Source organism: Molothrus aeneus, chromosome 20, assembly GCF_037042795.1.
Source record: "Molothrus aeneus isolate 106 chromosome 20, BPBGC_Maene_1.0, whole genome shotgun sequence".
In the NCBI taxonomy this organism is placed as follows: domain Eukaryota; kingdom Metazoa; phylum Chordata; class Aves; order Passeriformes; family Icteridae; genus Molothrus; species Molothrus aeneus.
Genome location: NC_089665.1, coordinates 3,684,288 through 3,707,816, shown reverse-complemented (window position 1 = coordinate 3,707,816; position 23,529 = coordinate 3,684,288). Strand labels below are relative to the sequence as shown.

Below are 23,529 nucleotides of genomic sequence, written 5' to 3'. Positions count from 1 at the left end.
CTGGTTTGGTTTTTTTTGGTTTTTTTTTGTTCTTTGGAAAACATTTCCCCCCCTTCCCACTCAGTACACAGAAATGGAATTTAATACCTTCCTTTGCTGAAAGGTAGATCAGGTGTGGGAGTGAGCAGGACTTGATAGGAGCTGCAGAAGATTGGTCACTGCCTCAGCCCCTGAGCAGCACCAGCATGGCCCTGCTGGCTCCCCAGGGTGTTTGGGCAGGGCAGCAAGGTCAGACACCCACAGATGCTGTCACTGGCACTGCCTGGGAGAGCATGGAAAGGGCTGTGGGGATAATATTAGATCAGGCCAGAAGAGTGACAGCAAGAGGAGAGCCCCTGCCAAGCCTCAGAGCAGAAACTGCCCAGGCTCCAGTGTGGAAGGCTGAAGGGTGTGAGGGACAGTCAGCTTGTACTGAACACACTGTTCCATTTTAAAGCTCACACATGTTTGGTGGGTGGTTGTTTCAGGAGTTGTGTTCCCTTCACTCTCATGGTGTCTCTTTTTCATCTGAGTGATTCATTTTTCTGCTCCTCTCTCGTAGATCTCCGACCTGATACGACAAAGCACAAAGGAGTCTCCAGTGTGGGAGTTCCTCAGCCTGGGTTATGCTCTCATGCTCTGCCCGTTCGTGGTTGTCCTGGGAGGGATGTTCTTCCTGGCCACAGCCCTCTTCTTCCTCAGTGATCGAGCCAAAGCTGAGCAACAGTGAGTAGCCTGGCCATTGCCAACGGGGAGGCACCACAGCCTGTTTGCTCTCTTGAACCTTATGCTTGTCCTCTTGCCCTGGCTTTGGCCCTTCCAGGTAAAGGATGTTGGGTTGTGTGTTCAGAACCTGGGCTCAGGAGAGTGCATGAGGCTGCACGAAGCACAGGGGCTTGGGTCATGCTGGCTGGGCATCCTTTACACGCTTCTGCTCTGGTGGATCTCAGTTGTTGGCCACGTGGCTCAGAGGGGAGCACAGGCCCCTCACACCCTTGCCTGAGCATGTCACAGCCCAGGCTGTCCATGGTGAGGGGCTGCTGGGTGCTGGAACTGGTGGAGTGTGAGGCGAGGAGCAGGAGGTGCTCCCCAGAGCTTGGTGGTCAAGGCTGCACCCACCCGCCTCCATCCCCAGAGCCCCACTCACCACCTCTGCCAGCCAAGAACATGAGGCAAGGAAGCAGCAAGCTGTGTGTGGGGACATGTGCACTCAAGGGTTGCTATGATAAAGAGTCTTTCCCAGTCCCTTCTTGCAGCTTCATGAAAGAAAAGCTACTGTTTTTCAGTAAAGAAACCGATTCGGATCATCTCACGGTTGGCAACTACAGTAATTCAGAAGACGCTTCCACATGACATACAAACTTCTGGGGTTAGTCTCTTTCTCATCATTGTTGAAAAATAAGAGTTACTATGTGTAATGTCATGCTGAATATGTGGGTAGGTGACTAGTCTGGTGTTGGCTGTGAGTTGCCTTTGCTTTTCTCTCGCTGGAGAATGGGAGCCTTGATTTACCTTAAGGAGGAGGGCCTTGGAATATCAATCCAGGTGTAGTAGAGGTGGAAGGAAAATTAGGTGTTTGGAGTTGACATAAGTGTGTGAACAGTTTGGGTGATACTTTCTGGCTCACACTGTCTTATCAGATGGATGAAAGAGATTTGGAAGCAGTGCCACAGATGGTGCTGTGGCCCTGTAAGTGCAGTTCCACCCTCCTTTTACTAGCATACAGAAATACCAAAGAAATGAGAAGTTCCTCTATTTTATTTTTTTAAACATTGTGGAAAAACAAGACCTCATGTCATAATGATGGGAAGTCCTACAGAGTTGAACTTCAGTGTGGCTTTGGGGACATCACATCCTGGTTTTGCCAGGATGTGTGTGCCTGGTTCGTTATCTGCGTACAAGAGTCTTAAATGGCAGGAAGGGAAGTTGGAAATTAGGTGCTAGGAAGGACTCTCTAAGAGAAAACAAGGTAAATCCGACAGCAGATTATTTGGGTAAGCCATGAAAGCTGTCCCTTGTTTCCCTCCCTGGCATGGCATGAGGCAGGAAGGTGGGATCTGCTCTCCAGCTTATGGATCTGCTCTCCAGCCCTGTTTTGTGCTTGTGCAGATAAGCTGTCCATGCCAGCCCAGGCAGTGACCACCTGGTGACATGGCAAGGTGAACAGAAGTTTCTGGGTGCTCAGGGTGGGTTTTTTTTGCTGCAAGGATCCAAAAGTCCTTGGTGTCAGTGCAGCAGATGAAACCCCCTCTGCAGCATTTTCCTTTGCTTAAGGTGCTCACCTGATAATAGGAAAGCTTCTGGGCTTGTCTTTCCTGTGTTCAGAGAGGAGAGTGCTCATTCCACTTCTAGCTGTGTGATTGGTGTCCCTTTGCATCACACGTGCTGCCAGTGTGTCATGAGAGCACCTCAGGTGGTGAAGGAGGGGCTCAGGATTCAGACAGTGAGGAGTCCCAGGTCACTCCCATTTTTTAGCATGTCAAGCCCACCTGGACCTTTATGCTGAGCAGGGCACTGTGGTATCCAGCTGTTCTCAGCTCCAGTGCAGATCTCAAGGAGGAGGGTTTGGTTCACTCAGGAGACACCACAGGTCTCAGGCTGGTCACCAGCTGGGTGGCTCTGCTTGGCTGCCAGCACTGCTGTGCCTTACACAGTTGTTCTGCCAAAGCCCCAGCTTGCACAGCAGTGTTAATGTGGGAGGGAGATCACATCCACACCTCTAATTGCTCCTACACAGAAGGGATTATTCCTCTGCTGCTGTCTGCCCTTAGCAGCTTTGGTTGTACTCTGTCCACATCCAGAGCAACCAACCTCACAAACAGCCACTGCTCCATTCTTAGAAGAAAAACATTCAGGTTTCAAATCTGGTTTTGTTTCTCTTTCAGCATCATTCCCTTTCCTGACTCACACTTTGTTTATGAATTTTTTTATTACCCAGTCACAGATATTTTGTGTTGCAAACTGGAGAGAACAAGTGTCATAAATAATGGTTAACAAAATAATTTCTCTCAAGTGACTCCTAGGAAGGGTACTCTTTCTGGGGTGTGCCCACTCCTATGTTAAAAATACACTGTGGCATCCTGCAGTGAGATTCCTGGAGTGCAGCTTCCCTCAAGTTACTGAGAAGTGAGAGTGGAGTAAGAGAGAAGTAAGGCTGGAGACTGTGGAGGGACCCTTGTGCAGCAGGGTCTGTGCTGTCAACCAGGTCCCATCTGCCCCCTCCAGCAGCTTCAGTGGCTCCTCAGAATTTATGGGGCAGGATTTATTTGTTAGCATCTCCATGCTTGCCTGTGAGAGGAAAGGTAACAGCATTTTGCTATTAGTGGATAAAAACCCCAGATGCACCGTCCAGCTCCCACCTGTCAGTCCATCTGCCCTTGGCATCACACACCTTTGGCAGGGGCTGCTTTCTGCCCAGCCAGTCCTCCCCTCCATCCTACCTATTACTTGCTGGGTACAGAGGAATTTCTATTTCAGGCTGCCTTGTTTTCCCTGTGCAGCCAGTCCTGCTGCTCAGACAACAGGAGCTGGGAGCTGGCTTTGCCAAAAGAAATCAATTAACCTGCGGGAGCGGCGTCGCACGCCAGGGATTAATGCCATCCATCACTGCCAGGGCCAGGGCACAGGGCACTGGCACCACCTCTCTGGTGACCCAGCACGGAAGCAGAGGAGTGGAACACTGCTCCCACAGCCCATGGAAGCTGAGCTGTCCCTGCTTTAGCTGCCACACTCCTGTGAAATGTCATTCGGGGATTTATTGCTGGGATTTCTGAGTTTGTTTGTTTCTTTGTGTAACCGTCTCTGGGCATTTGTTTAGAAATAATTTCTTCTTCCAGGCAGGGCAGATACCAGGATAGCAACTCTTTCCTGTAAAGCTTCCTCCAGTTTCCACCATGCTTCCTTTCAAAAAAAAAGAATTTCCAGGCTTTCACACTACTTTTATCATTGCCACAATTCCTGGCATATTTTGTATTTTTTTAGCACAGGAATTCCAGTCAACAAGGCTGCTCACAAAACACAAATGAAAAAAATCTTTCCATAGAAATTCTTTTTTTAAAACAAAATTCTTTTATTACCATTTTCATGCTGCTTCAGAAGTCTGACATCCTAGAGAGGCTTTTAGAAAATGTAGTACTTGCAGAGAACAGGATAGCACATCAGTCTGTGCTAATAATCCAGTCATTTTGGGGACTAGTTCTATAACACAAACTTAATCCCACCATTCCAAAGTGATAAGAAAGAATAAACAGTTAAGAATGGGTTCTGTAAGAGGTCTTAGGCACTAGCAATGATAAATACTTCAATTGTTTTTTAAACCACTCAAGTACAATCCTTCTGTGATATCACTTGACTGTGTTGTTGTTTCTTTCCTGCTCTGCACTCTGCAGAGGAGACTTAAAGCAGTTGTGTTTAATTTCCAAACATCAGCACTCTGACCTGTAATTCTCTTACCTGCCTGAGGGACATTGGTGAGACCCAAACTAGATTTTAGACTCTCCTGCCATGGCAGAGCCCTGTGGAGTGGATCAGAAATCTGATAATTGCACTTTTATCCTCAAGCTCCATCCCAGGTACCTGTGCAGCCCTGCTAAGGAGCCATTTCCAAGGCTGGGAGCAGTCCAGGTTCTTCTCTCCATGGAAGTAAAAGCCCAGCAGTGCTGAGAGTTGTGTCTGTGGTTTGTGTGCATCCCTTCCTCACTCACAGTGTGGAGCACACAAACAAAGCTTCACCCTGCAGGGCTGCAGAAGAAAAGCCCACATTGGGTATTTGATAGAAACTCCATCAATAATTAGGAAAAATGTGCTATTTTTTAATTAGAAAAAGGGATTCAAAAAAGTCCCTTTCCCGAGCTGTGACAGCTTTTGGGTACCAGGGATATAAATCACCATAATTAGTGTGTAGCAGGGTCCTCTCCTGGGCAGTGAGTGCAGTGATCCTGCAGCCCTGTCCCCAGCCATGGCCACTCCCAGCTGCTGCTGAGGGAAAACCAAATTCATCTGGATTCAAGGAGAATTCTTGGCATACAGGGACTTTGCCATGCAGGAGGAGATTTTAAATTCTCACTGAAAAATCACCCTGTGCAGGTGTGGGATACTCTGCTCCTCAAAGGATTTTGTTCTTTTAACTTCTTCTTTGTTTGGTTCATTTTTTTAAACTTAATCCCTGGTTTTACACCTGGAAACATTATATTTTCTGGTTTTTTCCAGAGGTTTGAAAAGATGCTTAGGATGGGTGTCCAAGTTTTATACTGGCTCAGTCCCTCTGTGCATGATAGAGGCTGATGTTTCTGCCAAGGACACAGCAATGCAGATCAGGCAGCAGGATGCAACTGCAGAGGGGATCCCTGGTGCAGCCAGAGCAGGAATAAACAGCTGCACTGATGCAGATATTGAGAACAAAAGAATTCAAGTCTTTAACCAGTGACCACTCAGCACCTGAGAGCCTGCAAGCCTGAATCCTTCACCCCTTTGTTTGCATAATAAGAATTAGGTTATTTAAACAACTCAAGGTATTTATTTTCTTCTAAAATGAAAATTAAACATTTAATAAGAAAAAAAAATACTTTTAACACCTGTGATCTGATGTGGAGGCTCTTGGTGAGTAGAAGTGCTGGTGGACATTTAATTTTAAAAGTGGTATGTACAAACACTAGAAAAAAAATCCTCTACAGAGGAGATAGCAAAATCCACAAAAAGAACCATCCCTAGTCCAGACACTTGTGCTGTCTTAAACATGGCACATCTTCAAATTGCATTACAGGAAAAATGAGAATAATCCATTTTCAGGCTCTTTCTCCTGCCTCCTATCAGGCTTATTTTTAGCCTTTTGCAGAACTGGATACAAAATTATCTCCCAGTTCTCCTATTGCAGCAATTTGAAAGTGTCTGACCTTATTTTTGCTTTGCAGATTCTATTATGTGGGACAGGGAAAGGACTCACAGAGCTGTCAAACCTCCCTTTCTTTCATTTTTCTGTGGCAGCAGCTGGAGACAGAAAGGACCCACCAGGTGACCTGATGTTGTTGCCATTAACCATTTCCCAGGTATTGAGGTGGCAGCTGACTGGTGCTGAGTGTGCCCCATTCTGGTAGTTTGCATTGCCAAAAAGAACATTCCTTCTCTGAAATTGCTGGAGCTGTATCACAGAGGGTTTTATGGGATGCTGGACACTTATTTTAGAGAGATGTGTCAGTGCTGCATTGAGGCAGGGTTTGGATTTGAGGATTTCAGGAGCTGCAAGTGGATTTTAACAACTCCCAAAAAGGGATTTTTGAGAACAGTTTGCTCACTGTTGACACTCAGTTGCTTATGGGGAGGAATATCATTGCTTCATTTGTTTTGACTTTACAAAAGAACAATAATTAAACATTTCTACAGTGGTAGAAACTCACAATGTTTTTTTAGCCCAAATAAGACATTGTTAGCCTTTGAAACCACATGAATTAACAGCAAAAAGCCTGGATTAAATACAGAGGGTCTGTGGTGATGGGAGGAGAGAGGCAAGGAGTGAGTTTTGAGTATCTGACAGTGGCATGATAAAAACTCACAGACTGCAGATGAACAAGATTAGACTATTAGATGGTTTATATGGAATCTGTGGTAAGAATACAAAGGGGAGAGGTGGTGAAAATGTAAGTGGTTCTACTATTGGCTGGAAAAGCTTGTAGAGCTGTTGGTTTCTCACCTGCTTACTGGCCATGTTTGTAACTCCAGAAGCAGCTAGCAAAACCAAGAATGTAACAGCTTGGGACTTGAATTTTAAATGCTGCTGCAGCTGGGAACTGCTGGTGCTATGCAGGTGGAAAATATTCTCATGTAGAGCAATTGCTGATTTGTTGTGCCACTTCAGCCACCCTGTGGATTTCCTGCAGGTCATGCAGGGGGTGGCAAAGGTCAGTGTGGGTTCTCACAGGCAGTTTGAGCTCAGCTGTGGTCCTGGCAGGGTGTTTGAAATGCTCTGTCAGAGTTCAGTGTTGGCAGCAGGAGCTTTGCTTTAGCCCAGGCAGAAGGATGGGGGAGGCTGCTGCTGGCACAGCTCTGGGAACCCCTGATCTGTGGAAGGGGCTGTGGGCAGAGCTCTGGGTTCTCCAAACCACCCATTCCCCACCAGACTGACCTTCCCAGGTCCATCCCCTGGGCCAGAGAAAGGAAAACAACATTCCTGCACTATTCCCAGCTACTCAGTGCTCTCCCACAGCAAGAATGGAACTTCTCCATGTGCCTTATGCTGTAGGAAAGCCAAAGCTCACTTTTCCAAGAGCTCCAGATCAAGAACTACGTGGGAGTTCTCCTGCTGTCTTGGCTACTGACTCTGCTGTGAGCCCCAGGAAGGCAGAGGTTGTCCCTAGAATGTTCATCAGCTGTAAATCAGGATTGAAGGCACCTTCCCACAGGGTGCAAGGGGCACTGAAATCATATGCTACCAATGGACCCAGCATGTCAATTGGCACTGGCATGGCAAAGGAGAATTCTTGGCATACAGGGACTTTGCCATGTAGGAGGAGGTTTTAAATTCTCACTGAGACAGATCCTTTGCTAAGGCTGCCCTGGCACAGAGACAAAATCTGATCAGATCCCACGCAGGTGACTGGAGCACGGAGCAGAAAGCAGCAGCCTTCCAAGCAAGAAACAATCTCTGACACAAGGAAATGGAAGAAATCATGAAAAATTCAGCCATGCTGTTTCCTGATGTCAGAGCATTTTGCAAAGGTATTGGCTTTTATGAGCAGCAATGACCTCTGCTTGTGCAGCAGTCTGCAAGGCAGATCCTGTGCCTGTGGGTGTGTTAGAGCAACTTACTTGTGGCTGGGTCCTCGACCTGGGTCAGGCTTTAACCCCTCACAGCCACCCCAGAGCATTGGGAGAATTGGAAGGGTAAGAGCTGGAAAACCTGTGGGTTGAGTACATTTTAATAGGGAAAGCAAAAGCTGCACCCCAAACAAAGCAAAACAAACCAAGGAATTCACTCCCCACTTCCCATGGCAGGTGGGTGTTGAGCCATCCCCCAGGAGAGCAGGGTCCCTTTAGACACAAATTACATGAAGGACAAACACCTTCACTCCAAACATGCTCCCTTCCTCCTTCCTCCCCCACTTTATATACTGAGCACAGTGTCATAGGGTGTGGAATATCAGTTTGGGTCTCCTGTCCTGGCTCTGTGTCCTCCCATGGGCACCCAATTCCTCACCAGCATGGCAGGACAAGGAGCAGAAAAGGCCTTGGCTCCATGCAAGCCCTGTTCAGGAATAACAAAAACATCTCTATATTATCACCCATGTTCAGCACAAATCCAAAACACAGCCCCACTCCAGACACTGGGAGGAAAATTCAATTAAATCTACTCCAGCCAAACCCAGCACAGGCTGAGTGACATCTTTTAGAGAAACAGGGACAAGCAGTTGCAGTATTATCTCCAGTGATGCAGTAAGGTGTGTCTTAAGTGCTCTGGCTTGGTCATTCCCAAAGTTTCTGCCAGACCACTGCAAGCCAGGGGATTGCCAGGACTGTAACAGTGGAGTGGAATGGATGGATGTTTCCTTGAGGCCTCCAGGCCAGGTTGGACAGGGCTTGGAGCCTCCTGATCTACTGGCATGTGTCCCTGCCCATGGCAAGGGTTGGAATGAGGTGCTCTTCAAGGTCCCTTCCAACCCAGCCCCTTCCATGGTTCTGTTATTTCCCACACCTGGTAGCTCAGAGGCTGGTGAAAAGAGCTGTAGCATGAGGCAGTTCTTTTGGAGGACAAGAAGTATGTTTTTAATCAAGTGCCATCAGGATGTTCTACAGGATTTTCTATTTTAAGATTTAATTTGTTCTTATCTGCTTTTTATGTCATGTTTTCTCCCCCTTGCCATCCAATCATTCAATCAGAAGTGAGGCACTTCACTGCCTCTTTTCTCCAGTATTTCAGAGGACATAATTGTATGTTGTTACACACATCTTCTGTGGCACTAAAACCCTCCACCTCAGTACTGAGCCCATCAATATCTGGCAGAATCATCCTTACAGAGACAGACTCAGGCACAAAGTTTCAAGACCCACATCTTCACAGACTTCAGGGGTCTGTGGCAGAGAACCCCCAAAGATTGGTGAGCTCTGGAGCTCGTTTCCATCCCGGTCCTTGGGACCCTGATTGATGCTGTAAACTGCTCATCTTCACATCTGTTCTGCTGCCTGGGAAAATAGCAGGAAAGGTTATTGATTTTTCCTTTATGCCAGTTTTCTCCTCAGTAAAGATGTGTGAAAGAGGGAAAAGGGAAGCTGACCCATGTTTCTGCCTCTGGAGACAAATCTGCACCTGGATTAAATGAACAGATGGAAAATACTGACAGTCTGTGCAGCTTTAAGGGGCTGAACCAAATAGAGGGGGAAACATATTTGCTGTACATGATTATCATATTTTGTTTACTAAACCCACTGACATGCAGGAAGAAAACGGGATTTGAGCCAATTCATTTCTTCAGTGCAGCTGGAGGAGCCCCTGTCCCCAGCAGAGAGCTGTGACCCTGCAGTGACAGGGCAGTGACAGGGCAGTGACAGAGGGCAGTGACAGGGCAGCCCCTGTCCCCAGTGACAGAGCAGAGCAGAGGCAAGGGCAGCTGTGCAGGAGGGCTGGGCACAGCCAGCTCCTGTGTGAGCCTGGGATGGAGAGCACAGAGCCCCTGCTTGGGAATGAGAGCACAGACAAGCAGCAGCCACAGTGAGCACTGCTCCTGCTCCAAAGCAAACTCCTGCTGTGCCAGACTGTTGGCTGAATTTTGTTAGAGTTCTCTTAGCATCCTTTTCCTCCAGCAAACTGACCTCAGCTCCATCAACAGCCCGTTCCTGCAGGCTGGATAACCTGTCAGGTGCATCAGGAAGCTCAGTGCTTGGACTGTTTTTAACTGTGCCATCCTGTCCTTGTGCCACTCACTGGGAGCTCTAGGCTGATGGATCACTGTTGCTCTCCTTCCCTTTCAGTCACTGTTTCCAGCTGCAGCCTGCTTGGAGTCTGAAGTTCTGCAGGAATTCATGTTGTCAATCACATCTTGTCCCAGAATTCCTGACTTCACCATCAGAACAGCTTGAGGTCAGTCAGAGCAGGAGCTGCTCTCTGGGAGCAATCCTTGATTCTGCTGTTCTTGCTGAAGGCAACAGGTCAGAGTGAGGGTTAATGTTCTGCAGCTTTTTTGGGGAGGATTGGAGGCTGTGGCAGCTTGTTCAGCATCCCAGGAGAGCTGCTGTGGAGCAGGGAACCAAAGCCATCTCCTTCCAGCTGCAGGTGAAAATGGGAACTGTGCTTAGCTGCTGCAGGGCAGGGCTGGCTAACCCAGCTACCTGCTGCACTGTTACCAAAACTCTGTAATGAAGGGCAGAGGAGGTACACACTGGAACTGGAGTGTCCACCCTGCTGGGTTTGCTCCTCCTGAAGTGTTTGGTGCAAAGGTGGTGCAGGACTGACACCAGTGTTTGCACTCAGGGTGTGGCAGAGCCCAGCTGAGAGATCTCTGGTTTGTTTTGGCTTCTGCAGTGAGCAAAATAGCGAAAGAACAGCTGTGGCTTTGCTTTGTTCCAGGGGCTGCTCCAGCTCTCCTACTCCATAACTGTTCCAGCAGTTATCTGCAGGAATTAGTGATAACAGCAGCAGCAGTGCAAGTCCCTTCTGTGTTCATGGATCAGGTGATGAAATTCACTCTTAGAGCAGGTGTGGAGCTACAAGTGACCATCCTTAGCCTCTGTTTTCCTTCTCCAGTCTCAGGCAGCAACATCAGCTCTGAATGCTGCTGCTTCAGTAGCTGGAATTTCAGCCTGCTGCATCTGGCTGGGCTGCTCATCATCCCTGAGGCACAGCTGGAGGGTGATGTTGCTCTGATGCAAAGCTCTTTAACTGGCTGTATTTGAAAATAGATTTGTTTTTCATAGATTAAGGCCATAAATTCTCCTTACCTTTCAAGGATGTCTGGCCATGAAGTTTTCATCACCTAAAATTTCAGGTTTCAGTGTGTTTACAAGGCCTTCTGGAGATGTTTTTGACCTCCCAGCATCTGAGGAAGTTCAGACAGGAGGAATCTACTGGGGGCTGCCATTAGTGACTGGTCCCCCTGTGTCCCTTCCCAAAGCACTGCTTCAAACAGGCACTTGATGGCACATTGCAGTAGAAACACACAATTCTCTCCACTGAAATTAAGGACAAGGATCCTTAATCACTGGCAGGAATTGCTGCTAAGTCCAGTGGTCCAGCTGCCCCTGTAGCCCCTGTACTTCTGTCTGCTGAATGAGGTCCAGCTCAACAACTCAATACTAAAAAACTCCTGCTCAATAACTCAAAAACTGATTTATTTTCAGTCTAGAAGGACCCTACTGAGGCATTTTATTGTTGGTTGTAAAAATTAAGTGATGTTAAGTACAGCAGGCTGTAAAACCCAGGACAACATTTCCTAATGTGCTTCTCAGTTACAAAAGCCAGAGTCTGGCTTGTGTAGATAGCAAGAAAACTGGGCTTTGGGAAAGCTGCAGGATACTGAAACACAGGTGGTGTTTAACTTAGGCATGAAACTTGACATGAACGAGGCTGGCAGCATTCCCAAAAGCCTCTCTTGGAGCCTTGGGCACAGCACTCTGAGGTGTGTCCTCCTTCCTGGCACCCTGCTCCTGGCTGGAGCTCAGGGACAGGGGTGACACATCCCTGGAGCTCAGCAGGAGCACACACATCCACAGTGCTCCTCACAGCTGCAGCAGACAGGTGAGCAGGGCCATCTGGCTCTCCCCTTGCTGCCCAGGGTGGAGCAGGAGGTTCTTGCTCTGGATGTAGGCAGCAGGAATCCTTTCAAAGCCCTGGGAGTGCCCAGCAGGGCTGGCTGCACTACAACCTGTAATCTCCATTAGCTGCTGGCCTGGGGACCAGCAAGGCTGGAAGGCACAGAGCATCTGGAGAAGAATCCTGCCCAGTTCCTGAAATAGAGCATGGCTGACCTGTAAAAGATCCTGGCCAGTCATCTGTTATCTTAAATTGGCTGTCTTGTCCTCTTGCAGGTCTCTAAGCGGCCGAGGTGCAGTGAAATTAGATCCATTTTACATAGCATAAATATTTAACAGCTCTAGAGCATGTAGTTTAATATTAAACAGACAGTCTTATAAATACTTCAGAATTATAGATGCTGTCACAGTACATGGAAATGACTTGATAGGATCGAGGAGAAATATTTAGGTTTGACAGGAGAGGAAGTGATGGAGTTAGAGAGAATCAGCCACATTTTTAACTGCTAGAGGAGTTCCTAAAAAAAAACCCCAAAAAGTTGTACAGCTTCTGTTCTTGAAAGGCAGTCTGGGTGAGTTTCCTCCTCCTCCAGAAATAACAGACTGGTTCCCACCCTGCTCTCTTCAAGGAATGAAAACATTCACAATCTTAAAAAAACACTGCAGAGCAAACAGAACAATTTGGGAGCCCATGCTCAGTGATCCATTCAGTGTGGGATTATCATTATTAGAAAGGCAAGTGGTACTTAATGAGGGATTTAGATGCTCTTGAGCCTTGTTATTTTAAGCCCATGTACTACATTTTGCCACCTAAGAGAGTTTAAAATGTATTATTTGTAGATTTGCTTTAAGAAAAGTAAACAAAATCCCACCTGATCCATACTGAGCCCCACTGCCACTGGTTGTGGCAGTGACCACTGTCTGCAGCTCGGGGCTTCAGAGGGACTGAGGAGGCACTGTCCCAAATTTAGGAACTGTTTCAGTGCTCTGTCCTGTCCACCAGCTTCCTGTGTGATCCCTGAAAGTCATTTCTCTCCCCAGCAGGTTCACAAGTCACGTGCAGTCTAATTTCCCATCAAATCTTCAAAAAACATTTCAGGATTTGCCCCTCCAGGCCTCTGTTCCCATCTGTGAAACAGAGATAAAGCAGAACTTGAGAGAAATGTGTTAAAATAAAAGGGTGGTACATTTTATCCCATAGGAGGCTGGACTGTTATTCAAGCAGCAAAGTTGTGTCTATTTCCAGTTGTGTCAGCAATGCAGGTCCATGATAAAGTCATGGCAAAACTGACTTTATTTTCATAGATTCTGTGTCCTCTAAGAATGTGAAATGATGTGCTAAGGGACAGGACTTTCAAACATTATGGCTCACTCAAACCTCTGGAGTTTCAGTGTTCTCTGCTTCCTACTACTGAAGTTGGCTGTAGCACTCCCAGGTAGTTTTCTCTGGTGTATTCTGCACAATACCAATGTTCAATACAATGTGATTTCCAGTGCACTGGGGTTACCAAGAATGGGACTTGCACGAAGAAACTTGGGTCAGCTCTTCCATTAGAAATATTTCAGTCTATAGCCTGGAAAGGCAGAAAAAGCACAGAGGCTTCTGTGCACCTTGGAGAGCTGTGGGGTTGGTGTGAACTTAAGAGCTGTGGGCTGAACTGGACCAGTTCCTGATGCAGAGGTTTCTTGGAAGGTGTCCCCTGAGTACTGCCTAATTTTTATCCTGGAACATTTGAACCCATTTCAGCGACAAACAGCGTTCTGGGTCAGGGACACAGTGTGGTGAAGACCCACAACTAAGTTTTAATGTGTCCAAAGGAGTGTGGTGTTTCCTGAGAATTTGTCACCTGGCAGGGCCTCGGGCAGTGGCAGCTCTGCGATGCTCCCTGTGCACTGTCTGAAGGTTTCACTATTGCAGGGAGAAGCTGCCTGTGACAGCAGATTTACAAACCACTGCTGGGGTGGTGGGGTTCATCTGAGGGTCCCTGGGGAGTCCCAGGGTCCCCCTAAGCTGAATGTTCACTGGCAGGCAAGGAGACTCCACACGGCTTCTGAGGGTGCTAATTAGATGAGGGTGGTAATTATTGGGGATCCCCCCCCCCCAGGAGCAGCATGGTTTCTGAGGGAGAAGGGGGGAAGGGGAAAGAAGAAGAGCCCAGGGGGGAAAGGGCCAAGAGAGGCAAAGGCCCAAGAGAGAGCAAAGAGTCAAGAGAGGATCTGGTCTCCCTCACACAGTTTAACAGGGAGATTCAAAGGGGGCGCAATCAGACTTGGGTCAGTGGGATTACAGATCCATGATACTTCAGGGGAGGATGACAGGCTTGGAGTAAACCGTACATTTTCGAGGGGTGAGACAGAGCAAACTATTTAACTAAAATGTAACACCACACTGGAGCAATTTGGTTCTTGCTTTGAGGATGGAGCCTCCCTTGGAATGGAAAATGTAACCCCCTTCCCTCTGAATTATTATAATATTGAAATTAAGGGTCTTTCAGGCAAAGATACGGGAAACAACAGTCCTTGTACTGGAATATGTGTGCATAACAAACAAGCCAACAGCAGCAGCAGCAGCGCAGGCCCGGCCCGGCCTTGTCCCCCTGCACAGAGCAGGGACCTTCCCCTGGGTGCAGTTCCGGGCACGGCCGCCAGGGGCGCTGCTGGCTCCGGGCAGGGCGGGGCAGGGACTCCCCCCCGCCGGCAGGGGGCGCTGTGGGGCGGGCCCGGCCTCATCTCCCTCACGTTAACAATGGCGGCTCAGCCGAGATGGGCAGGGAGGGAGGAGAGGCTTCTTTATGAACCCTCAGGGCAGCCGAGCCCGGTACCCCCTCAGAACAGCAAAGGAGATGTAGCAGGAACCTCAGAACCTGGAAAGGCAGGGAGGAGCAGTATCCTGGGGTGGTAGATGAGGCGTGTCAGGAATTCCGCAGCTGTAGCTAAAACCGTGGGGCCTCTTGGCAGGCCAGGAGTGTGGGTGTTCAAAAAGCCTGGAGCAGCAGCAGAGGCACGGCAGGGCTGGGCAGCAGCAGCCCAGCTCCTGAACAGAGCCAGGAGAGGCTCCCTGGGAGAGGGAAGGGGCTCAGGGATGTCAGGGTCTCCCTGAGGCACCCCAGCAGATGAAGGGTCCTTTGGTCCTTTGGTGTTCATAAGGTCCCAGAGGTTCACCCATGGCAGAAGAAGCAGGACCGGGCTGGGCTCCAGTGATGGCAGCGAATTGCCTCCCCCAAACAGCAGCTTGACCCTCTTCCTCCTCCTCTTCTGAAGAGCAAGAGAGCCAGAAGCTGCCCCAGCCCCTTTGGGTTTTTTTCCCCAGCCCAGTTCTGCTGGTGTCTCTGCCTTTCCCAGAGAAACCCCCAGGTAAAAAGAGAGAGCAGTCAGCTGGGCCCCTCCCCTGAGCTGTGGCCACTTTTTTGCCTCTCTTAAATACCTGGTTGTTATTGTCTCTTAGCAACACATATAGCAGAAAATTATTTTAGAGAAATAAACAAAAAGAAAAGTCCTAAACCTCAGCATGGGCACAGCCGACCTTCTCTGGTAGGTGGAGACTCTCCCTTTGTAACTCAGATTTATTTACGCTGCTGCTGCCCAAGTACAGGCAGAGAGCCCTTGGGTAAAGCACTCACACAGCCACATCAGGGCAGGTCTGTGGGTGTGCTGGGGGCTCCCAGTGTTGTAAGAATCCAGGTGTTCCCACAGAGATCCAAAGGTCTTGGAGTGTGAGGATGTCACCTCTGACAGTTCACACGGGGCCCTGCTGTGTGTGTCACTGTCAAAGGCAGTAACAAGAACAGTGTGGGAGGGGATGGGAGAGGAGCTGCTGCTGAGGAAGGTCGGATTTTCCAGGGCATGTACTGCAAGGACAAGCAGCAGGGGCAAGGGATGGCCTTGGCAGGACTATTGCTGCTGTCCCTGGGTCCCTCAGAGCAGAGAGGAGCAATCCCTCACTGTCCTGCAGGACAGCTCCTGCCTGGTGGCACAGCAGTCCCTGCCACACGCTGCCCATCACCTGGGAGCAGCTGCCTGGAACAGCAGCAGGACTTCAGGAGCTGCAAACTGAAAGACAACTCACTTTTCCTTAACTTAATTTTTATCAGTGATTTACATTTGTGCTGTCAGGCTGAAGGACACCAACAGCCACTGCACAATCTTGTACTGGCTTAGGGAAATCGTAGCTACCTGGATGCCTCTGGGACCTTCCCAAATCCTTGTCAGTTGGTGCCAGCAGTGTTATTTGGCATGTTCCAGCCATTGTCAGCACTGCTGTCAGGCACCCCTGTGTGACAAGGTTGCAGCTTCATACCATTGTGCAGGACAATTTTTAACGTCCCACTTCTTTAGACACTGTTAAGCAACCAAAACCTGGATTTGCCAGGCTGGTATGTTATTAGGAACCCATTTCTTTGCTAATTACAGCTCTCACACAACACTTTTATCTTCTCTCCACCAGGGTGAATCAGCTTGTGATGCCACCAGCCTCTGTGAAAGTCTGAGACGGTGAGTGACCCAAACCAGATGCAGGTTCCAAGCTACAGCTCTGCTCCAAACCCCTGTCAGCCCATCTCTTTCCTTATCAATTGCAGAGAAGTTTCCTTAGCCAGCTCTGGTTTGCCACCCTCAGCCCAAAGCAGAGCAAATCAAGACCAGGGGTCAACTCAAGTGTCCTTTGTGGTATCAAGTTGCTTCCAGAACCTGGTGTTCCTTCTTTGAGCAGAAAAGCCCACGTTACCTGTGTCCCTTGACCAATGTGACTGTCCCAGGCCAGAACTGAAAACCTTTTGGTGTCCACAAAACCTCCTGCTGCCCTACTCGGGGTCAAACATGGGCTGCTACCACACCACCACTGCTGGCACAGTCCAGATTTTCTGCAGAAAGTGTTCCCTGGCAGCACCTGACCCTGTCCCCTCTGCAACCCTGGACTCAGGGTGACACCTCTGAGCCAGAGCGAGCAGGGCCTGTCCCCTTCCTGCTGCCCACCCTGTCCCTTGTGTTCATGCTGCCCTTATCACTCCCCCACAGCCACAGCGCTGCTGCTTGGAGCTGCCTCAAGGGATAAACACTTCCCAGCATTTTACTGCAGCCAAAATTAATTAAAGCAAGTTTTTTGAAGAGGAGATTTCTTTCCCATAAATTAAATGCATTGAAAGACTAATCAGAAAATCAGAACTCAATAAGACACTTCAGAATGGCCTTTTGAGGGAAAAGATTTCATGCAATCTCTAGCACAGATGTGTTATTTCCACAGAGAGGAGTGGATTTGGGCATGGGGCTGCCTGGAGTTTGCAGGCTCTGGGCTGGATGTGCATTTACACAGTATTATTTAGCAGTAGCTTTTAGATAAAGTTGGAGGGGTTTTTTAAAAATGCCATAAACAAATCTGGGAAGAAATCCTTGGTGCTGTTGCTGAAACTTGCTTTATAAACCAGTGACTTATAAACCACACTACCTGTGTCCTGGGCACACCAAGGTTTTTCACTACACTTCTCTCTTTTTTGTTCCAGTTTTATACAGCTTGAAAGAAACCAGGGCACCATCAGAGGGGAATTTTTCTGTAATGCAGCAGCCACTAATTTTTAGGATCAGGGGCAATTTCCTGCATAACATGGAGCACAAGGCCTCTCACAGGAAATCCTGCACTGAGAGGACTGGTTATCCTTACCCCTTTGTCTAGGACAGCAGTTGGCTGCTAGAGAGGCCACCCAGTGGTACCTCAGCAGTGAGCAGAGGTGCTGACACGTCCCTGAAGGCAGCATGGCCACCAGCAGTGCCTGCCCTGCCGTGCCAGCAGCACACTGAGCTGGGCCCTCCAGGGGACAGCTGTTTCTAAAATGTCCATTTAAGGCACAAGGCAGCCCCTCTTCAGTAAACTGAGGGGGTCAAAAGCAGTCTGCAAGAGTGGAGCCTGTCCTGTGCTGCCTCAGCCCACAGCAGGAGCAGGTGTGCCTGCACAGCTGCCCTCAGGGGCTGCACAGCTGCCAGGGACCTCCTGGAGCAGGCTGGGCCAGGGGCACAGTGCCTCTGTTCCCATTCCAGATGGCTTCAGCACATCCCCATGGGCAGGCTTTGCCAACCCCCTGCTTGCACAGACACAGGGGTCTCTGTCATGGTTTGACAGAGTGCAATGCCAGTGCACCCATGAAAATATCTTCTCCCTAATGTCTGCTGTGAGATGTGACCAGAAATTGAGCAAAGCAGGCTCCAGCTTAGGAATAAAGGAAAGAACTTTATTAACTTCCAATATGAAAGAGGTCTGAACTCTTTCATGGACCAGAACCAAGAGGGAGTTCCCCTGGGCGTTCTCTGCTTTTAACCCCCTGTGTTCTCAGAGGTGTATCCATGTCCTCAGTGGCCACACCAGGTGCCAATATTCAGTTCTGAGCACCCATTGGTTTGACCACAGCCTCCAACAAAACTCACTTCCTTTTCAAACCAGGGCAGTCTCTTAGCTGGCCCCCACCAGCCCAGGAGCTGGGGTGCCCCAGCAGCCATCCATCCCTGGAGCTCCCCAGTAACACCTTCTGTTCCCTGTTTGCAGCTGCCAGTGAAGGCCAGGACACGTGGACTCCTGCTCCCACCACACGGATCTCAAGCTGGAAGCCCTCCTGTGCTGGGTATCAGTGGATCCTTCAGCTCCACATCACAGAGGGGGTCTCCACACCAGATCCATCCCTCTCCCCAGCCTGCAGGGTCAGGCACCAGGAGATGAGCAGGGCAGTGGGAACGTGGCAACTTCTGGAACGGGAGGACATTCAGAGGGTCCCCTGAGCATGGAAACCAACTGTCCACTGGAGCCAGAAAATGCTGCCCAAGTGAGCAACTGTAGATTGTGTACATGGTGTTAGTTGTAGGCAATGAAGTCCACATTGTTTGTAGGGCAGCTGGTGTCCTATGGAATGCTGCTGCTCTGCCAGCACTCCCACTACCACAGACTGCACTAGTTGAGGACCTGTTCTGTACATCACCTTTTCTTTGACACTGAAGGCTTGATTCAGATTATTATTTTTTATTTAAATATGTTATAAGATGCTTTATCTCTGCTGGAGACATTAGATGAGATATATATATATATATATATACTTAGATAAATTTTTTATTTAAACATTTGGAATCTGGAGCTGCCTGTGCAACCATAGCAGACATGAATAACGTCCATAGCTCTCCTCCTCTCAGTGCTCTGGTGCCAGGGCCTGCAAGGGCACCACAGGAAAACTTCCAGTGGCTGCCCCACCTGTCACTGAGCGTGAGCAATGGGACAGAGGAGAGTTCACTGCACTGGGTATGCTGGTGGTTGTCACAGAAAGGCCCAGAAGAACGTTGGACAGAAATCCCTACAGGCTCTAAGAGTTTTCCATATGCTAAATTCAGCCTTCCTAGGAGGTTCACAGGCTTTTAAAATACCAAAATCCACCTGGCTGAATGGCTGCACCTTGGGCCTGGGAGTGCAATACTGCTGTGACCTCGTGCTTTGTTTACATGATACCATATCAGACTGTCAATGCTAATTCTCCCTGCAATAGCCCAGAGCAGGTGGCTGGCACTGCCTTCAGAGCAGTGCTTGGGCTCCTGCACACCCAGCCTGACCTGGCACTGGGGTGTTCTTGTACCTTTACAAAGGTGCCTTGAGAGCTGTCAGACAAGGCCAGTGCCTGAACTGGGTGAGACTCGAATGCAGAAGCTGCCATGGTGCCATTCCACTGGAGTCTTGTTTGCTGGACCTCCACAAGCCCAAGCTGTGCTGTGTCAGCTGGATGGGGGAGGAAGGGGAGCACAGGTCCTGAAGAGGGCCAGGCTGCCCCATGAAGGGCACTTGGGCTCCTAGGAGGAATAAATCAGCTCAGGAAATGTCAGAGCAGAACTAGGTGTGAGTCAAGGCTGGAGCTGCTGTCCTGGCTGTGCCATAAGATTTCTCAGGCACAGCAGGGTACTGTTGGTAAATCTGGGTTTATCTCCCATTCCCTGCCAGGATGTGCTGGGACCTACAGCACAGCCCTGCAGCACAGATGGTTCTAGTGCCAGGTGCTCACCCCATGGCAAATCCCTGCCCAGGCTGGGGATTCCTGTAATCCCCTGAGCCTTCCCTCCTCCCCAGAGCTCACAGGACTCCTCTGCAAGGGTTCTGTCACCTGAAATTCCTTAACAATAGCTCTAAGAGTTGGCTAAAGAACCAGAGCCAGGAGTGTTCCTCTAGTGCCTGAGCAAGCAGGTGCTAGAAATAACAAAGCAAAGCATATCCCAGCAGTGCTTCACTTCCTACCTCGTGCCACTATTTACACTCAGAGGGGAAACACAGCAGCTGTAGTCTGGGAGCCAAACACTTGGCTTTAAAGGCACATGAATTTCTGATTCCCATTAAGAAATTCCTTTGTAAGCTGTTTAAAAAGAAACAAAAAGCAACCCAACAATCAGTCATTTCATCTCAGAGACCAAAGAAGATTAACCACATTTTCTAAATTGCTTTTCTGATAGGCTCTCTGTTGTAGCATTTATTGTCAACAAAATGGAACATTTCTGCTAAGGGTCAGAGATTAGGAATTCTCCTTAAACTTAATTCTCAGGAGTCAGCAATGAAAAGGGAACTGAAGTGTTCTGTAGTGTCACTGGCAATCCTTGTTTGTGACAGGCTCCAGTCCCTGCCAGAGCTCAGTGCTGGTTTTATCCTTTATGCACCTGAAGGAAATGCTCTGGATTCTGTTTAATCAAGGACAGAGGGAAGGGAGCAAACAAAGGAGTGAGAAATGAGTCCTACCTTCACCAAGGGGTCCCTGAATCCCTGCTCCCACATGTTCCAGGCTAAGAGAGGGAGGCTCAGGCTTCTTCAGATCCTTGCTGCACTCAGTGGGGTCTGTGCAAGTGTCCAGAGGCACCAGGGAGGCTCCAGCTGCCCCTCAGTTAATCACGAGGGTTTCCTCTACTCCACTCTATAAAGGGGATTTTTTTAAAGCATGAACTCCCCCCAGCTGATCCTGCACTGGCAGTCAGGTGGTTTGTACAGTGTGGGACACTGAGGCAATGGCACCTGCCCAAAGAAGCAAGAGAATGACCCAGAAGGCAGCAAGTGCCACCCCAAGGGGCTCCTGCTGGCGCAGGTCTGGGTGGCCCCAAGAGCCTCTCCCCTTAGGTCAGGGTGACTGAACTCCAGAAATGTCTGGCTGTGCTCTGGGAAGCAGAGTTCTCCCAAGCTCCACCCCAAATGCTTCTTCTCTTCTCCATTGGCTTTATTGTCTGGCAAACCAGCACTTACAATCACTTTTACTACGTGATGTATGGGAGTATTAGCACATTTTCTTGTTATACAAGGGAGGAGTATAAAATAGTTTTCTGATTTCTTTCAGAAGCAAATTACTATTTTATTTTTTAAGAGCAATTGATTGATTGTGAATCTCAGAGTATAAAAAAAAGATAAGCCAAATATATACCTTTATGTAAATTAAGAAATAAAAGTATTTAAAATGTACCCCCTTGCTCCTTTTCTTGTGTCACCTCTTGGCTGTGCACTCCTGTGGTCCCTGGGATGAGGATGCTCCAAGCTCCAGCAGCCACAGGGCTGCCAAGAACTTCCCTGGACACCAGCCTGGCTAGAGATTGTGGAGAAGTAACAGCAGGAGCAGGGAAGGTGGTGGATTTCAGCCTCCCATTCCCCAGAGCTGGGGGAAGGAGTCAGTGTGGGCCTGCCCGAGGTGGGCTCCTGCTCCAGCCCCATTCAGGCCCTCACAGCACAGCAGAGGAGCTTGGCTGATGGGAATGGCTCAGTGCTCATGGGCTGGGTGCTCAGGAAGGCAGGAAATGATTCCCAGTGGTTCCACAGTGGGCATCAAGGCTGCCCCTCTCCAGTGATCCCACAGCAGCCATGGCCACCAGACTCACAGGATAAAGGAGAGAAGGGGCTGGTCCTGCTGCATCAGAGCCCTGCAGCTCAGCCTGGGCTGCTGGGACACTCAGACAAAGGGGCCTGAGGCTCCCCTGACCAGCTGGGAGAGACCCCCCCACAGCAGGGCCTTCCTTCAGAGCCCTCCCCCAGCACAGGGCACTGTGCACACCAGGAAACCACAAAAGCAAAGGCTCTGTCACTTAAAACACCCATCCCTGATGGCCTTTTGTCAGTGCCTCTCGGGGCTTTCAGCTTAATCATTCTTGTAAATTACTTGATTAAGAATAATTTTCCAAATTCTGATGTTCCAGCAGATAGACAGATAAGCTTTGAAGCTCAGCAGCTTTAGCTTCCATCCATCAACTACTGCTAAGAGTGTGCTGTGCACACTGGGTTTGGATCAGGGCCATACCCTTGTGTGTGTGTGTGTGTGTGTGTTACATGTGTGTGTGTTATTTATGTGTGTGTTATGTGTGTGTTATGTGTGTGTGTTATTTATGTGTGTGTTATGTGTGTTATGAGTGTGTGTTATGTGTGTGTGTGTGTTGTGTTATGTGTGTGTTATGTGTTATGTGTGTGTTATTTATGTGTGTGTTATGTGTGTTATGAGTGTGTGTTACATGTGTGTGTGTGTGTGTTATGTGTGTGTGTTATGAGAGTGTGTTATGTGTGTGTGTGTTATGTGTTATGTGTGTGCCCCCACACATTTGCTCCCTCCCCATCCCTGCTTCACAAACCCTCCCAAACCCCTCAGTGCCTGTAGAGCTCTCACAGGGCCACGCATGCTGTGACAAACAACAGCCCCATGTGCTGCCCTGACCCTCTCCTGAGCTGGTCTGTGTGTTCTGTGTGCTGCAGGGCCCTGGTGTCACTGGTGCATGTACAATTATCACACTGTACAGAGAGGTGCTGATTGCATGGCAACCTCTCCTGAGCAACTCCAACACTGCACCCATTGCCCAGAGTCCCTGGCAAAATCTCTCTGGATATTACATCAGAAATCATAGAATCATGGAATGGGCTGGAAGGACCATAAAGACCAGTTAATTCCATCCCCCTGCCATGGACAGGGACACCTTTCCCTGTCCCAGGGTGCTCCAAGCCCTGCCCAGCCTGGCCTTGGACACTTGCAGGGATGGGGCAGCCCCAGCTGCTGTGGGCACCTGTGCCAGGGCCTCAGCACCCTCACAGGACTCCCTGGATTTATCCCATGGCTTTGGCCATTCTCCACCACTGCACCCTCCCCTGAGCTCAGTGCCCGGGGCCTGGGACTGTTCTCCTGCACCCAGAAGAGCCATGGAGCTCTGAGCTCTGAGCCCAGGACAGCTGAGAAGAAAAGGCTTCATTAAATCAGAGCAGGCTCAGCCATCTAAGGCCTAATGGTCAAGCCACAGACAGGACCTGAAATCAAGTAAAACAAAACCTTTGAGATTATTAAAAAGCCCAAATAAGAGCTGGTGAAGCACAATTTGACTTGTTGGATTAGTGACTGCATTCTAGAAGCAGTGCATCAAAGCCAGCCCCAAATCAGGTAATTTCACTGGCAGAAGAGGGCACCATGACTTGCACTGTGCCCATCAGTTCTCCTGTCCCTTTTCCCCTTGCCCACTCTGCCAGTCCTGGAGGCTGAGCACACCCATGAACACAGAAAGGAGAGGCCAGCCAGGCTGACAGCTGGCACTGCCCAGTGTCCATCCCTGTGTCAGGAACAGCAGCTGGCACCGCTCTGGCCTCGTGCTCTGCCCTTCCCACAGTGACAGTGACAGTGACAAACTGATCCACACGAGCTCCTCGCTGCAGGGGCCCTGCCAGGAATCCCAGAGAGCTCAGCCAGGCCCTGTGGCCTCGGCGTGGTGGCTCTGGGTGCCACAGCTGCTCTCTGCAGGCAGGTGAGGATTCCCTGGACAGAGCCCTCTCCTCCTGCTCCCTCTTGCCTCCCATACCCAGCACACCTG

The 23,529-nt window shown here is 49.3% G+C and overlaps 1 protein-coding gene across 1 annotated transcript in view; it reads left to right on the top strand.

Annotated features, from left to right (window-relative positions):
* The window catches only part of LOC136565198 (sphingosine-1-phosphate transporter SPNS2-like), a 136,740-nt gene extending 115,580 nt beyond the window's left edge, over positions 1–21,160 (top strand). The window contains exons 11-13 of the mRNA XM_066563676.1: positions 542–705; positions 16,157–16,203; positions 18,242–21,160. Coding sequence (XP_066419773.1) covers positions 542–705; positions 16,157–16,199 — 207 coding nt within the window. The 3' untranslated portion in view covers positions 16,200–16,203; positions 18,242–21,160. The remainder of the gene's footprint in view (positions 1–541; positions 706–16,156; positions 16,204–18,241) is intronic.
* The last annotated feature ends 2,369 nt before the right edge of the window (positions 21,161–23,529 follow it).